Genomic DNA, 16,907 nt, shown 5'->3' on the forward strand with positions numbered 1-16,907 from the left:
TTAGCTGCTTAGCACATCAGTAGAGTACAGTCCTCCCAAATACCTTAAGTTTGATATATGACATTTCAAAACAGTCTCTCATGGGAGAAATCAGAAATTTGTTGGGCTCCCTTTAATTTTTCACAGGTTGGTGTTATTGTTATTTGGAATTACATGTGAGAAACACCAAGATCCTTTCACTGTTTCCAGCCTCTCAAGGTGCAACTCCTTCCCTGCCAGGGGCACATCCTTCTATCCCCCTTACGAAGAGTCAGGATGCACATTTGCATATTTAACCCTCCAAGAGGTTCTGCAATAAAGGAACAAGTCTAACTTAAAAAAAAATTATTTCGAGACCAGCCTGAGTAAGAGTCAGACCCCATCTCACCAGCCGGAGCAAGAGCAAGACCCCAGCTCTACAAAAAATAGAAAAATTAGCCGAGCATGGTGGTTCGCAACTGTAGTCTCAACTACTTGGGAGACTGAGGCAGGACGATTGCTTGAGCCCAGGAGTTTGATGTTGCTGTGAGCTATGATGACGCCCCTGCACTCCAGCTGGGGCAACACAGTGAGATTCTGTCACACACACACACACACACACACACACACACACACACACACACATACACACACACACACACATCAGTGGTTTTTTCAAATGTAACTAATCACATCACGAAAAATTTTAAATCAAATAACACCTCTTAATGTCCGCAGTATTATGTGGAACACATATTGAAAAGTGCCACTGCGGTATTTGCTTTTCTTGGGAGGAGATGCAGTTTTTTCAAGAGCTATTGGCACATGTCCTCTCAAGTAAATCAATGTTCTCCTGTCAACTGACTCATTTCATGGAACAATACATTCACATGCCATTTGGGAAGCTGACCCACAGGAGTGCTCCCCAGAATTCATTCCCCTGTGATTGTATGCTAATAAGCATCCGTTGCCTTTTCTTTCTCTCCTTTCCCATGGCAACTCCTGGCATTTGGCAGTTAATGCTGGAAAGGTCATGTGACTCCAGTTGAATGTGCATGTTGATGGACTTCTGTGAGCAAAGTAACTACTTGCACTAGCCAAATGAGTCTCAAAATGAACAAGATAAACATATCACATTGAAGGATCATGTGTTCTCATTTTGTTATTTATTTATTTATTTATAGTTTTTTTCTTTTTTTTTCTTTTTATATTTAATCTTTTGTAGCCACACACACTTGAGTTGGTATGTGTTCTCATTCTGAAATGCAGTTTTAAGAGCTCTGTTGCCTGGGCTAAAGTGTGGAGCATAGTGGCATCATCATAGCTCACAGCAACCTCAAACTCCTGGGCTCAATCGATCCTCCTGCCTCAGCCTCCCATGTAACTGGGACTACAGGCATGCGCCACCACACCTCACTAATTTTTGTATTTTTTGTAGAGACAGGTCTAGCTCTTGCTCTTGCTCAGGCTGGTCTCGAACTCCTGGTCTCAAGTGATCCTCCCACCTAGGCCTCCAAAAGTGCTACAACTATGGCGTGAACTACTGTGCCCGGCCTTAAGTGAAATATTTTTAAGTTCACTAGTGATTCAGGAGAAAGGTGTTGGGAAAAGCAAACAATGGGAGGAAAACATTTCATTTTGTCAAAATTTGAGCAAAACATCTACTCCTTTTATTCTTTCCCCATCCTTCTTTCCTCCTCTCAAATAAAAGCACCAACTGTGTCTATTTTTTTACTCCCACAACAAGCTTTGAGCTTGGCAGGGGAGTGTTTCCAGCGAAATGCTGCTCTCTTGGAGCCCTTTAGCTGAATCACCCCATTAAAGTGGGAAATTGCTACAGGATTTCTGCCTAAACGGGAGGCAGGGGTGAGCGGTGGGGGTGGAGGGACTCCGGATTAATTGAAATTGTTTCACCGAAGTTATAACATCTATTGAGAATGTGAACATTTCATCTTCTCAGAAATTTTCCTCCCCTCCCTTTTTTTTTTAAGAATTGTGGGTTCACAGCCTTATTCTCATAGACAGTGGGAATATATATATATATATGTTTTTTTTTTCTGGTTACATTCCTTCCTTTGTTGCCCTCTCATAGATCAGTACTATTCCCCACACCCCTGTCCCCAGTTTCTCTGTGGTCTGTCCTCTTCCTCATTCCAGCTCCTGCAGCTGCAGTCTCAGAGAGAAAGCAGATCTCCTGTCCTTCAGGGAAACAAATCACCCTTCCCTGCACATCAGGGTTAGAAAGAGAAAATAAAAATAGCCACCATTTGTTCAGTGCTTCTTAGACGCTAGACACTGTGCTCAACACTGTCTACAAGTTTTGTTATTTTCATCCTATTTCCATCTTACAGATGAGAAAACTGAGGCTCACCCAGGTAAGTAACTTGCCCACACACTAAGTGGCAGAGTCAGGATTTTAAAGTCTGAATGTAAAGTTCATGTTCTTAACCACTGTAGTAAATCCATTCACTCATTTAACAAATGTATCAAGCAATGTTCAAATATTGAGGATACCGGAGTGGAAAAAAAGAATCAACTCTTTCCTTACGGAGCTTACATTCTAGTAAGGAGACAGTGCACAGCAAAGCTTCTAATGTCAGGTGCTATGAAGAAAACTAAAGCAGGATAAAGGGAGAGAGAGAGAGAGAGAGAGAGAAAGAGAGAGAGAGAGAGAGAGAGGAGGGACTGCTGCTCTGTATATAGCGGTCAGGGAAGGCCTCCAGGAGGAGATGACGTTGAAGAAGAGATGGCCCGAGGCACCTGTACTGACTGACACCCACAAGCCTGTGGTTCCAGGTAACGTTCCTAGGACTCTACATTCACATGGTTACCCTGACAGGTCTCTTTTCATCAGGATACTGCTGGAATACTCCATTTCATTTGGCTGACAAAGCTGGAATTCTCCCACAGAAATACGCTGAATGTCTTCAGAAATACGGCAGGTCTTCAGAGCTGACCTGCAGAAGGGTGCCCTCATCAAACACATTCATTTTATTTGGCAGGTAAACCCTGCCTTCTTCTTCTTCTTTTTTGAGACAGAGTTTCACTCTGTTGCCCAGGCTAGAGTGGCTTCCTCATAGCTCACTACAGCCTCAAAGTCCTGGACTCAAGCGATTCTCCTGCCTCAGCCTCCTGAGTAGCTGGGACTACAGGCATGCACCAGAATGCCTAGCTAATTTTTCTATTTTTGTAGAGATGGGGTTTTGCTCTTGCTCAGGCTGGTCTTGAACTCCTGGCCTCATCCTGCGTCAGCCTCCCTGAGTGCTAGGATTACAGGCATGAGCCACCAGGCCCATCCTAAACCCTACCCTTCTAATAACAATGGCTAACAGTTGCTAAGCACTTACCATGTTATGTGTCAGACATGAGACTAAGTGCTTTAAATGACATGACTCATTTCATTTAATGCTAACAACCACTCAAAGAGGGAGATTGTCTTAGTTAGCTAGCTCTGGCTGCTATAACAAAATACCATAGACTAGGTGGCTTAAATAACAGCAGTTTGTTTTCTCACAATCTGGCGGCTAGAAGTCCAAGATCAAGATGTCAGCATAGTCAATTTCTGGTGAGGCCTCTCTTCCTAGGTTGCAGATAACCACTTTCTTAATGTGTCCTCACATGACAGAGAGAGGGGGTAGGGGACTGCATGCTAGCTCTTTTGTATCTCTTCTTATAAGGACACTAATCCAATCATCAGGTCTTCATCTAAGCCTAATTATTTCCAAAGATCCCATCTCCATATACCATCACACTGGAGGTTAGGGCTTCATCATATGAATTTGGGGGGGAACATAATTACTCCCATTTTATAGGTGAGGAAACATAGGCACAAAGAGGTTAGGTAACTTGGTTACATGGAGAGGAATCTGCATGTCAGTCTGACACTAGAACCCATGATCTTGACCATGATGCTACACAGCTTCTCTCCATAGGGAAGGATACACTAATCTGTCGCCCAGCTGGACTGCAAGGGAAGGCACCCGAAACTCTCCACAAAGATGAGGGGCATGTCTTTCTTTGAAGGCTTTCAGAAATGTACATTTCTTTATCTTTCTATTTTTATTTTATTTTATTTATTTATTTATTTTTATTTTATTTTTTTTTTGAGACAGAGTCTCGCTTTGTTGCCCAGGCTAGAATGAGTACCATGGCGTCAGCCTAGCTCACAGCAACCTCAGACTCCTCGGCTTAAGCGATCCTACTGCCTCAGCCTCCCGAGTAGCTGGGACTACAGTCATGCGCCACTATGCCCGGCTAATTTTTTCTATATAGAGTTCTAGTTGGCCATATAATTTCTTTCTATTTTAGTAGAGACGGGGTCTCGCTGTTGCTCAGGCTGGTCTCGAAATCCTGACCTCGAGCGATCCACCCGCCTTGGCCTCCCAGAGTGCTAGGATTACAGGCGTGAGCCACCGCGCCCAGCCTTTATCTTTCTAATTCAAGTCAGACTCAGACTCTATTGTACAACAACAAAAATGTTTTGGCTTTATATTATTATTTTAGTCCAAGCAAAATAGCTTCGGAAAAGTTTTTGCTTTAAAAAACAAAACAAAACATCCATCCAACAAACTCTCTTGGCTCTGATTCCAGCATCATATAAACTTCTGGTAATAATTTAGTTTATCTTCTTGAGTTTCTTACACAGAATGTGCTGACACTCAAAGTTGAGTATTCAGAGTGTATTTATGTTTTGGGGGACAGGGAACAGAGTCTCCATCTATCACCCAGGCTGGAATGCAGTGGCATGATTATAGCTCACTGTAGCCTTAAACTCCAGGCTCAAGCAATCCTCCCATCTCACCCTCCCGAGTAGTTGGGACTACATAGGCCCACCATATCCAGATAATTTTTTTTTTTTAGAGACAGGGTCTCACTATGTTGTCAAGGCTGGTCTTGACCTTCTGGCCTCAAGCCAACCTCCCACTTTGGCCTCCCAAAGTGCTGGGATTACAGTTGTGAGCCTGGACTGTATTTTTCATTGTTAATTGACACTTGTCTTTCCAGTTGCTCCATCAGTCTGTTGTGAGTTTAGTTAGTGTGAGCCATTCCCCAAGCCTTATTACCACTGGAGTGATAACAACATGGTTTCTGAGCCTCTAGAGCTGAGGACTCCATGTTGTCCCTCATTCTTGGGTTGGAATGTTTCTCCGTCAGGCTTGCCATCATTCCAGTGAAAACACACTCACAGTCTTCTTTCCCTTGATTGGAGTATGGATGATCATGGATTAGGGTGAGTTATTCTATAGCTGGCTGACCTCATTGATTTTATATACACAGATCTTCATCTAACTCAGCATTGGACAGTAAAAGGCTAACTCTAAATCCTGTAGCCTCTACATATCACGGTTAGCTATTACAGAAGCCTCCATACCATTTTTTCTTGGACAGAGGAGTTTGGATTTATTCCATAAATAATGAAAGTCTTTGGACAATTCTGAGTTTCACAGGGGCACAGTCAGAGTTGTGATCTGTGACATGCGTAGCACAGACTGGCAGTGGAGAGGCCCGTAAGAACATTACTGCATGATTGCAAATCCAGTCCATTTGCAGTAGTGTAGCCTCACCCCAGGCACAGCTTGGATCCATTTACTTCTCTCTGTCCCCACTGCCATCCCTCTAGTCCAAGCCACTATCATTTCTGACCTCATTTCCTATAATAGCCTCCTAACTAGTCTCCCTGCTTCCTCTTTTTCTCCCACTAAAATCAATTCTCTATGTGACAGCTAGACAACTTGTTTTTAAAAAATAGCTTTATTACAATATAATTCACCTACCATAAATTCACCCATTTAAAGTGTACAATTAAGTGGATTTTGGTATATTTATAAGATTGTATGACATCACCATTATCTAATTTTAAAACATTTTCATGAGGTTTGGAATGTGTTGCTTTAAAAATTTTTTTTCATTATCCCCTCCCCCCTAAAACCTCATACACATTAGCAGTCATTATCCATTCCCCCTTTCTCCTGGCCCCTAGCAACCACTAATTTACTTTCTGTCTCTATGGATTTGCATATTCTGGGCATTTCATATAAATAGAAGCATACAATACATGACTTTTTTGTGTCTTGTGTCTTTCATATAGAATAATGCTTTTAGGCTGGGTGTGGTACGTCACGTCTGTCATACCAGTACTTTGGGAGGCCAAGGCTCTTTGTTCCTTTTTTTTTCTTTTGAGACAGAGTCTCACTCCATTGCCCTGAGTTGAGTGCCGTGGTGTCAGCCTAGTTCACAGAAACTTCAAACTCCTGGGCTCAAGTGATCCTCCTGCCTCAGCCTCTGAGTAGCCGGGACTACAGGTGTGCGACACCATGCCTGGCTAATTTTTCTATTTTTAGTAGACATAGGGTCTCACTCTTGCTCAGGCTGGTCTCTGACTCCTGAGCTCAAGCTATCCTCCGGCCTTGGCCTCCTGGAGTGCTAGAATTACAGGCATGAGCCACCTCACCCAGCCAACAAAGGGAAATCTAATGCTAGTAGGCTGAGGTGGGGATACCAGGAGGGCCTGTCTGTTCATTCTTCTTTGACTCTTGAAGCATTCTTTCCTCCCAGTCTGAGGCCCCTCTGGAATGCGGGTCTCATGACCTCCTGTTGGACAAGAGTAGGTCAGAGAATTTCTTTATAGCCAGCTCCTAGATGGAAAGGCGGGGGAAAGTTAGAGTAATAATTCTAGTTTTTATACCTGGCATTGCGCAAAAAGGGTTTCTATGACCCACCTTGAGGAAGAAGAATTCAGGTTTCTATGGCTCGATTCAGGGGAGAATGAAGGGTGAGAGACAGGAGGTTCTGAGGCTGCTTCTGAGGTGGTCCAACATCCTTTAGTTCAAAGTACTCAGCATGCCAAAGCACCATACTTTGGGGAATTGATTTCTGAACCCAGACACTAGAATAAATAAAAATTGCTTTTCCTTAACTCCTTCATTTTTCTTCATGTCTCACTTTAAATGTCATCTCTTCATAGATGACTCTTCTAGGTTGTTCTCCTAAAGTAGGTTCTCCACACATCCCATTTATTTTCTATGTTATCCTCTTTTATTTTCTTCATAGCCTTAATTATATGTATGTCTGTATTTATTTCACTACTTTGTTTACTTTTTCAGCTTTGAGTAATACTTCCTTGTCATGTCCTAATGTTTTGCATACAGTATACATTCAATTCACATGTCATGTTGTTAGAAAGCAGAATTTACAATTAGAAGAGACTTGAGAAATCTCCTAGACAACCACACTTATTTTACAAATGCAAAAACACAAGGTCTAAAGAAGGGTGAAAGTTTGTCTGGGGTTAGGAAGAGTACCTAGCTCCGATTTTAAGAGCTAATTTCCACGACAGCTTCTTTTTCATTTATAACAATGCTTTGCCTTACTCCAATGTCATGGGTTTTTTTGGTAAAATGACTAAAACGAAGAGGTGTGTTTTGTTCTTATGGTTTCTTATTTTTCTAAGCTTTCTTCCTAAAATGCAAGCAATAGGCCCTCAAATGGAAGGAGAGGACCTGGTTAGGAATTGCCGGAAGTCACACACCCCAAGGGCGCTATCTCCGGCAGCTCCCTCCTTTGTCTCTCCCTCCTGCACCGTCCCCGTTCCTCAAGCTCCTGCCGCGCCCTCCCTCTCCCTTTCTTTCCCCATGAGCCGCGGGGTTACCAGCTCGTTACCGCCACCCTCGAAGGCTCCGCCCCCTTCAGGGTCCTCCTGCCCTAATCCAAGATGGCGCCAGGCGCTTCGGCTCTGGGGGAAGTGAGCTCACGCTACTCCGGAAGGGAAGGTGGGGAGAGAACAAGGGGTGGGTGACCGGCTGTGTAAACTGTGGGTGGGGCGGCGGTCGCGGGCCTGGCATTCACGCTTGTGTCTGGAGACAGGAAGAGAGTCAGCTCCTGGGAACCCAGTCGAGGGCCCGGGCCGGGGGCGCTGGAGGAAGTCGCCCCGAGCGGCTCGCCTCTGGCCCAAGGAGAGGCGGCCCTGGGAGCCGGCGTCCCGCCCCCGGCGGCCTCCTTCCCCGGTCCTTCTCCCGGGTTGCGCGCGCCGGCCCTGGCTCTGTCTCGGGGGCTGCGGCGGGAACCGCCGAGCGGGCTGGACGGGACCCTTCCCCTGAGCACCAGCCGGAGGAAAAGAGGAGGGAACGCGGCGGGTCAGCACCTCAGCCCCGAGGTCAGGCCGCGGGTTCCCTGTCCGTGGTCCTCCGTCCTTTGCCCAGCCCTCCTGGCTAGAGAATCTACGACCTCCCCACGCTCCTGCTTCTCCTTTGAGTATGTCACCAAGCCCTCTAACCGGATGATTTTTCCTCCTTGCTTTTGCCAGGAAGGCGATATGCATATCTAAAGGATATCTGTCCTTGTCGCTACCCTTGCTCTCTTAAAAGTTTAACTTCAGTGGGAATGCGTATCCTTTCTTGGAGCATTTGATGGTTCCCACTCCAGCCGCCGTCTGATTTAGCAACTGGGATCACATTCAGATCAAATCTTAAAAAAAAAATCACCTATAAAGCTGCAGAGTTGTTCTCTCCCGCCCAAGAAGGGCAAATGGACTTTGGAGTTAAGATGCAGGGGGGTGAACCAGTGTCAACAATGAAAGTCTCCGAAAGCGAAGGAAAGCTGGAGGGCCTGGCCACAGCTGTGACCCCGAACAACAAGAACAGCAGTAACAGCAGCTGTAGGGGTGGAATCAGCAGCAGCAGCAGCAGCAGTAGCCGCGGTGGCAGCGCAAAAGGCTGGCAGTACAGGTAAGGTATTTTCTCCAAGGTGATATCCTGGGGTTGGGCTGGGGTGAGTCTCTGCAGTCTGCATTCCTGCAGTTGTTGAAAGGTAAAGTTTAGCCACTGGCTTCCAGAAGCAACTGGTACATCTGGGACCTTACCCAAGATTTAATTCATTCGTTTATTCAACAGGTATTTATTGAGGGCCTTTTAGGGAATACAAGAAAGGTATCCCTGAACTTCCTCTACAGTTGGAGAGTTCGTTCTTCCTCTGATTTAATTCTGTAGTCACTTCTGTTTTTGCCTGTGTTGTAATTTCGTAATTTGTTTACAAGCCTGTCTTCTCTGATAGACTATGAGGGCACGAAGTGTTTAACTCAGCTCTCTCCAGAAGCTAGCAAATACGAGGTGCTCAACACTTACTCGTGGAGAGATCAGAGAAATTGAATCAGGAAAGATTCTTACCCTCAGGGTGTTTGTGACTTAGGAAGGGGGATGTAAATAGGTAATTTGAATAGCAGGGTAAAGGTACAGATACTAGTGCCTCTGATACTGTAAACCTGAGCCTGGAGATATTTCAGTTTGAGTTGATGAGGCTACTGCAATGCTCTCTGTCTTGACTAGAAAGTCTACATTTGTTAATTTCTATTAATATGAATGAAAACCTTAAGGGACAAGAAGGCAGTCCTGGAGGCAGTCCAGAAGTTTTGTTTTTGATTTTGGATATATAAAGTATAGGGGAAGTAATAACTATCCAGAATCTTAAGAATGAGTGAAATCAGGACATCCTGTGGTATTGGAACTAAAGGGATGAATTTTTAAGTTTTAGTGGACTCTGTGCCTAACTGTAGTCCTTTTTATTTTTAGCCCTTGCACTGTTTGTACTTGTGAAATTTACATGAAATTTGGAAGGGATTTCAGCCAAGATTTTGTGAAGGATATATATTTATCATGAATAATATTCATATATGTGAAACGAAGTGTAGAAGATTATAACTTTTTATTGCTAGTGTTCATGTAGGACAGGAAAGTATATTTAGTTTCTGTGAGATGTCTAGGCTCACTTTTGGAATCAGTGTGATCTTTTTTTGTTTTTTTTTGTAGTTTGAGATTAACTATATAAGATTATCAATTACTTGGCAGGGATATTTTGATATAATTTACAGAAGCAAGATGAAGTAAAATTCCAGATAGTCAGCAGTCAGTCTTCTAATATCCTCAGCTCTTTGAAACCTAGTCTCAAATTGAAAAGTGAAAACAGACTTCTTCGCGCTGGGGAGAGTTGTCATAAAGCATGCACTTCCATACTTTCATTCAGAGCCCAGTGATCCCTTATTTAGGGTATTATTTAATGGTTATATAATTTTCGAACTGGAATCTATTGGAAGCACAAATGAAAAAGGTTATTAGGGGAAATATAACAGAGGAAATGGCAGCTGACAACAGGGCATTCAAAGAAGATTTGAAAAATTAACATGCAGACTCAGCTATATTACTTCCTAGTGCAGTAATCATAGTCACAATAACTTTAAGTAATCCAGGAAAGCACACTGTTTACAAAGGCAGAGAACTGTGTGATTACAGTGGTGAACAATTTCAAAGGGAATAGCTAAAATTAAAACAACAACAACAACAAAACTCAAGTGTCTGGAAAATTCAGTTATGTAGAACTCTTCCCCAACGATGAAGATAAATAAGGCATTACCTCATTTACATCCTGACATATATTTTGATTTTAATGTGGCTTGTCCTTCAACCTAGTTATCTAATTTATCCCTTTGTCCTCTAGGACATTGATCAGGCCAATTTCCCCATTGTCCTGTGTATCTCCCTCTTCCTGGCTTCTTCTCTTGAGGCTCAAAGTCTCTAGATTTTTTTCTTTTTTAGAGACAAGGTCTCATTCTGTTGCCCCGGCTGGAGTGCAGTGGCACTATCAGCTCACTGCAGCCTCAAACTTCTGGGATCGAGCAATACTCCTGCTATAGCCTCCCTGCAGGCATGTGACACCACACCCAGCTAATTAAAAAAATTTTTTTTTGTAGAGATAGGGCCTCAGTATATTGCCCAGGCTGGTCTTGAACTCCTGGCCTCAAGCAATCCTCTCATCTTGCCCTTCCAAAGCTCTGGGATTACAGGATTGTGAGTCACCATACCAGCCAAGGTCTCTAGACCTTTAAAAACAAAACAACAGTAATGACAAAAACCAACATAATCCTTTTTTCTTGAAAGCAGTTTACACGCACTGCCTCCATTTCCTTACTTCTTATTATTGCCCAACCCATGGCAGTTGGCTCTGTCCTCACCAAGGATATGAGTGAAAAACAATGGATATTGATAGATTCTTAATCCAATTGATTTATCTATAAGTATGTGCTGTTAATTCTGTCAACTTTTTTTTGACATTGCTTTCTTTTTTATTTTTCCTTTTCTTTTATAAATTTTTCCAAAACTTACAGTGTTGACAGACACTGCTTTCTCTTGGTTTCCCCTTAACTCCATCTAGTGTTCTCAGTTTCAGTGGTTGGCTCTTTTCTTTAAAGGCTGATGTGATACTTCACTATCTTCTCAGGCTCTGTGCTTTTGTCTCATTTTCTTCTATAGCCTGAGCTAATAGGTTCTCAAGTCAGGAAACTTCTTTTTGGAACTCCAGAGCCATATATCCAAATGCCCATCTGAACATTTCTATTAGATATCCCATCAGTACCTTTAATTCTAATCTCTGCTGCAATTTACTACTTGAAATGGAGATTTCCGGTTATGTCTTAGAGAGTGGTTGAAATTTAGTGAAAACCTTGTAATTCAGAACCTTGCCTTTGGCTTTGCAGACTTAGAAATTTAATTAACATAATGTTTTCAAAGTTCATTAATATTGTATATATCATTACTTTGTTCCTTTTATGGCCAAGTAATATTCTATTATATGAATATACCACATTTTATTTATCCATTCCTCGGTTAATGGACATGTGGGTTGTTTCCATTTTGTGGCTATCATGAATAATGGTGCTATGAACATTTGTATTCAAGTTTTTGTATGGACATATATTTTCATTTCTTTTGGGTATATACTTAGAAATGGAATTGCTGGGTGATACAGTATTAATAACTTTATGTTTAACTTTTTGAGGAACTGTCGGACAGTTTTCCAAAGTAGAGGCTACATTTTACATTCTCACCAGCAATGTTGAAGGGTTGCAATTTCTCCACATCCTCACCATCACTTGTTATTGCCCATCTTTTTGGTTTTAGCTGTCCTATATTCGGTGTGAAGTGTTACCTCATTGTGGTTTTTGTTTGTTTTTTTTTTTTTGAGACAGAGTGTCACTTTGTTGCCCTGGCTAGAGTGAGTGCCGTGGCGTCAGCCTAGCTCACAGCAACCTCAAACTCCTGGGCTTAAGCGATCCTCCTGCCTCAGCCTCCCTAGTAGCTGGGACTACAGGCCTGCGCCACCATGCCCGGCTAATTTTTTTCTATATATATTTTTAGTTGGCCAGTATATTTCTTTCTATTTTTAGTAGAGACGAGGTCTCGCTCAGGCTGGTCTCAAACTCCTGACCTCGAGCAATCTACCCGCCTCGGCCTCCCAGAGTGCTAGGATTACAGACATGAGCCACTGCGCCCGGCCTCATTGTGGTTTTTGATTTGCATTCCACTGATGTTGAGAATCTTTTCGGGAACTTATTGCTTACTGGCCATTTATATATCATCTGTTTGGAGAAATGTTTATTAAATACTTCACTTTTTTTTTTTTTTTTTTTTTGAGACAGGGTCTTACTCTGTTGCTGGGGCTAGAGTGCGGTGGCATCATCATAGCTCACTGCAACCTTAAACTCCTGGGCTGAAGTGATCCTCCTGCCTTAGCCTCCTGAGTAGCTGGGACTACAGGTGTGCATCACTATACCTGGCTAATTTTTCTATTTTTTGTAGAGACGAGGTTTCCCTCTTGTTCCTGCCGGTCTCAATCTCCTGGCTTCAAGTAGTCCTCCCACCTCAGCCTCCCAAAGTGCTAGGATTACAGGCATGAGCCACCTCGCTTGGCCCCTTTGCTCATTTTTGAATTGGGTTATTTATCTTTATTTATTATTGAGTTGTAAGAGTTCTTTATATATTTTGGATATAATTCTTTTATCAAATACATGATTTGCAAATATTTTCTCCAGTACTGTGGGTTGTCTTTTCACTTTCTTGATGCTTTTGTAGCACAAAAGTTTTTAATTTTTATGAAGTCCAATCAATTTTTTCTTCTGTTGCTTATACTTTTGTGTCTCATCTAAGAAACCTTTGCCAGATCCAAGGTGAAAAAGATTTATGTCTATGTTTTTCCCTAAAGAGTTTTATATTTTAGTGCTTACATTTAGGTCTCTGGTTCATTTTGAGTTTATTTTTCTTTATGATTGGCTGTATTTTTTTCTTGAATTATTTGCTTACATATTTTATTTGTTTTCCCATTAGATCTTAATATTTTTCTTGTTAAATGCTTGAGATCTCTTTTTTAAAATATATATTAACATTTTAAAATATTAACTGATATTACTTTAAAAGTATTTTGTTGATTTTTTTTTTTCTTTTGAATAGGTAAAAGGAGTATGTATGTACAGTGAAATATTTCCCTTGCATTCTTTCTCCAGCCACTTAGTTTCCCTCCCTGGAGGCACATTTACTGGTTTCTTGACTATAGTTCCAGAAAAGTTTGTATTGGTTCTTTTTTTTTTTTTTTTTTTTTTTGAGACAGAGTGTCACTTTGTTGCCCGGGCTAGAGTGAGTGCCGTGGCATCAGCCTAGCTCACAGCAACCTCAAACTCCTGGGCTTAAGCGATCCTACTGCCTCAGCCTCCCTAGTAGCTGGGACTACAGGCATGAGCCACCATGCCCGGCTAATTTTTTTGTATATATATTTTTTAGTTGGCCAGATAATTTCTTTCTATTTTTTTTTTTTTTTTAGTAGAGACGGGGTCTCACTCTTGCTCAGGCTGGTCTCGAACTCCTGACCTTGAGCGATCCACCCGCCTCGGCCTCCCAGAGCTAGGATTACAGGCGTGAGCCACCGCGCCCGGCCTGGTTCTTTAATAAATATATAACTTCATGTAATATATCTTAATTTTGTATAGTTAAATTCTTTGCTATACTTGCTGCAAAGATTTTCCTAGTCTTTGTATTTTAATTTAATAACATTTTTTCTGACATATAGAAAAATTTTGTGTCAGAACTCTTGCTCTTGTTTTTTCATTTCTCTTCTAATTATAAAGAGTTATTTTTATAAATCCTTATTTTCATGCAGTTTTAAAATGATTTGGTAGTTTTGTATTTAATTTTTTAATCTAACTGGAATTTATTTATTTATTTTTGAGACAGACCTACGCTTTGTCATCTGGGCTAAAGTGCAGTGGTGTCATCATAGCTCACTGCAACCTCAAACTCCTAGGCTTAAGCGATCCTTCTGCCTCAGCCTCCAAAGTAGCTGGGACTACAGGCTCTTGGCACTAAGCCTGGCTAATTTTCTGTTTTTTGTAGAGATGAGGTCTGACTCTTTCTCAAGCTGGTCTGGAACTCCTAATCTCAAGCAATCATCCTGCTTCGGCCTTCCAGAGTACTAAGATTACAGATGTGAGCCACCATGCCCAACCTGGAATTTATTTTGATATATGATGGGAGATATTGTGTTATGTATTACTGCATTACAAATTATTCCCAAATTTAATGTATTAAGACCTCAACATTTATTATTTCACACTGCCTGTGTATCAGGAATCTCAGTGCAGCTTAACTGGGTCTTTTGGCTCTGGATCTTTCTCAGGGCTTGACTGGGAAGGATCCACTTCTTAGCTCATTCATGAGACTCTTGGCACAATTCAGTTCTTTGGCCCATTGGACAAAGACCTCAGTTGCTCATGAACTGATGGCTGGAGGCCTCCTTTGGTTCCTGGTCACATGGGCCCCTCTGCACAGCATCTTATAACTTGCCAGCTTGTTTCATCAGAGCGAGGAAGTGAGAAGAGAGTGCTAGAGAGACGTCACAGTCTTTTGTAACCTAAGCACTGAAGTGAAGTCACATTACTTTTTACTATTCATTAAGCAAGTCCTACACAAGGGTGTGAATATCAGCAGGTAGGGATCATTGGGAGCCATTCCAGAAAGTGCCTAGACAGTGGTTAGTATAATGGACTCAAGATTGTCATCTACCACTGAGATAGATTTAACTATTACGCAATTGGAAATTTGTTTCTAAAGCAGAACGGTTGAGACTCACTTGATTTGATCAAACAAAATTTTTTTTTGAGACGGAGTCTTGCTATTTCACCCAGGCCGGTCTTGAACTCCTGGCTTCAAGCGATCCTCCCACCTCAGCCTCCTGAGTAGCTGGGATTATAGATTCAAATTATCATGTCCAGCTCCAATCAAACAAATTTGATTTGATTGTTACGGCATAAGAGGCAGCTACTAGGAGATCATTTGCAATGACCTAGAGATGAGATAATAAAGAGAAAAGAAGGAAACCATTGGCCGGGCACGGTGGCTCACACCTGTAATCCTAGCACTCTGGGAGGCCGAGGTGGGAGGATCGCTCAAGGTCAAGAGTTCGAGACCAACCTGAGCAAGAGCGAGACCCTGTCTCTTCTAAAAAAATAGAAAGAAATTAGCTGGACAACTAAAAATATATATAAAAAATTAGCCAGGCATGGTGGCACATGCCTGTAGTCCTAGCTATTTGGGAGACTGAGGCAGAAGGATTGCTTGAGCCCAGGAGTTTGAGGTTGCTGTAAGCTAGGCTGACACCATGGCACTCTAGCCAGGGCAAAAGAGCGAGACTGTCTCCAAAAAAATAAAATAAAATAAAATAAATAAAAAAAAAGAAGGAAACCATTAAAGGAAGATTGACAGAACTTGGTGAATGGTTTGAGGGTGGTAATGAGGAAAGCAAATAAAGATTGATACCAGTCCAGATTTGAAATTTTGAAAAGTCTAGAGGAGAAACAGATTTTGGGAATCAAATTATATATTTGGTTTTAGGTATGTCCAGCTTAAGTTGCCAGAATGTTTCAGTTTCATATCCAGTCATCCGTTAGAGATACACACATTGGAAGTGTAGATAAATTGTCTTCATAGTATCCAGAATGTTTTCGCTTCTGTTGTCACATTTAATTCTCACAACTCTTGGAAGAAGGTGGGGCATTGTTATCCCTATTCTGCAGTGAAGAAAACCTAAGTCAAAATGAGTTGGCCAAGGTTACATAGCTTGTAAGTGGACAAACTTTTTTTATTTCTAGGTAGTTATTTGCATAGTGGTATTAAAAGTATATAAGCCCTCTAAAGGAATGAATAATTATTGATAACTATAATACTTTAGCACATGGTTGGTTTCATAGTGTTGTAACTCACACAGTAAATTTTTGAGCTTCTTCTCTGTGTGAAGCACTCAGTTAATTCCAAGTCAGTGTGCACACCCAGAACCATGAAAGTAGGAACTCCAAGGCTTAGTTTGGGAGGATTATCAAAAGAATCAAGAAAAGGAAGTGCTACAGCTGTATTTGCAAAATAAGTTATGATGACCTTTTTAAAAATTAAAGTTAAGAATTGAATTTATTAGATTAGCTTTAAATTTTCTTCTTTCCAGAATAATTTATATTCATATGATGTGGGCTTTCTTTACCATTAATAGCGAAGATAGATTTCTTAATTCTGGATCTTTCCTTCCTTTTTTACAGTGAATGTTCATAGTTTATAAAATGTGCATGTTTCCATTATTTTTATATTCTTCATGTCAGCTTCCAGGGAAATATATAAATCTGCAAATATGCCACCTGTTTATTAAAATGGGCACAAGAGAACTATACAAAAGAGGAACTGGAAGACAAACCAGGGTATATGATGGGCCTGCTTTTTCTTATTTTGAGCTCTACACTGGTTAACCATTATTAACAAACAGGCACATCTCTTTTCCTCATTAGCAAATGGTTATGCTTTCAATAAACGGGTAGAAGTCTGCAAATGTGTAGTATAGAAATAATTTGTGTGGTCAGACCTGGTATCTTCCACTGTAAATACTCTGTTACAAGGAAAAGTACCTGTTTGCAAATGGGAAAGGGAGGTCGGCCTAAATATAACCTAATATTTACTGCCTTAGAGGTTTCATCTCTTGTTTTGAGGTTGATTTGAAGAAAAAGTCATCAGTGTTTGCTTTTTTTCTCTGCAGGGGTTAAAGGGAAGTTGAATATATATTTCTGTACCCTAGTTTTTGTTTTCCCTGTCTGAAAT

General features: G+C 41.5%; 1 protein-coding gene across 1 annotated transcript in view; it reads left to right on the top strand.

Annotated features, from left to right (window-relative positions):
* Positions 1-7,796: 7,796 nt before the first annotated feature.
* OSBPL11 (oxysterol binding protein like 11) overlaps positions 7,797-16,907 on the top strand; it is a 76,841-nt gene continuing 67,730 nt past the window's right edge. Inside the window, exon 1 of the mRNA XM_045540091.1 lies at positions 7,797-8,681. Coding sequence (XP_045396047.1) covers positions 8,482-8,681 — 200 coding nt within the window. The 5' untranslated portion in view covers positions 7,797-8,481. The remainder of the gene's footprint in view (positions 8,682-16,907) is intronic.

The sequence above is a fragment of the Lemur catta genome, chromosome 1 (assembly GCF_020740605.2).
Source record: "Lemur catta isolate mLemCat1 chromosome 1, mLemCat1.pri, whole genome shotgun sequence".
NCBI classification, from domain to species: domain Eukaryota; kingdom Metazoa; phylum Chordata; class Mammalia; order Primates; family Lemuridae; genus Lemur; species Lemur catta.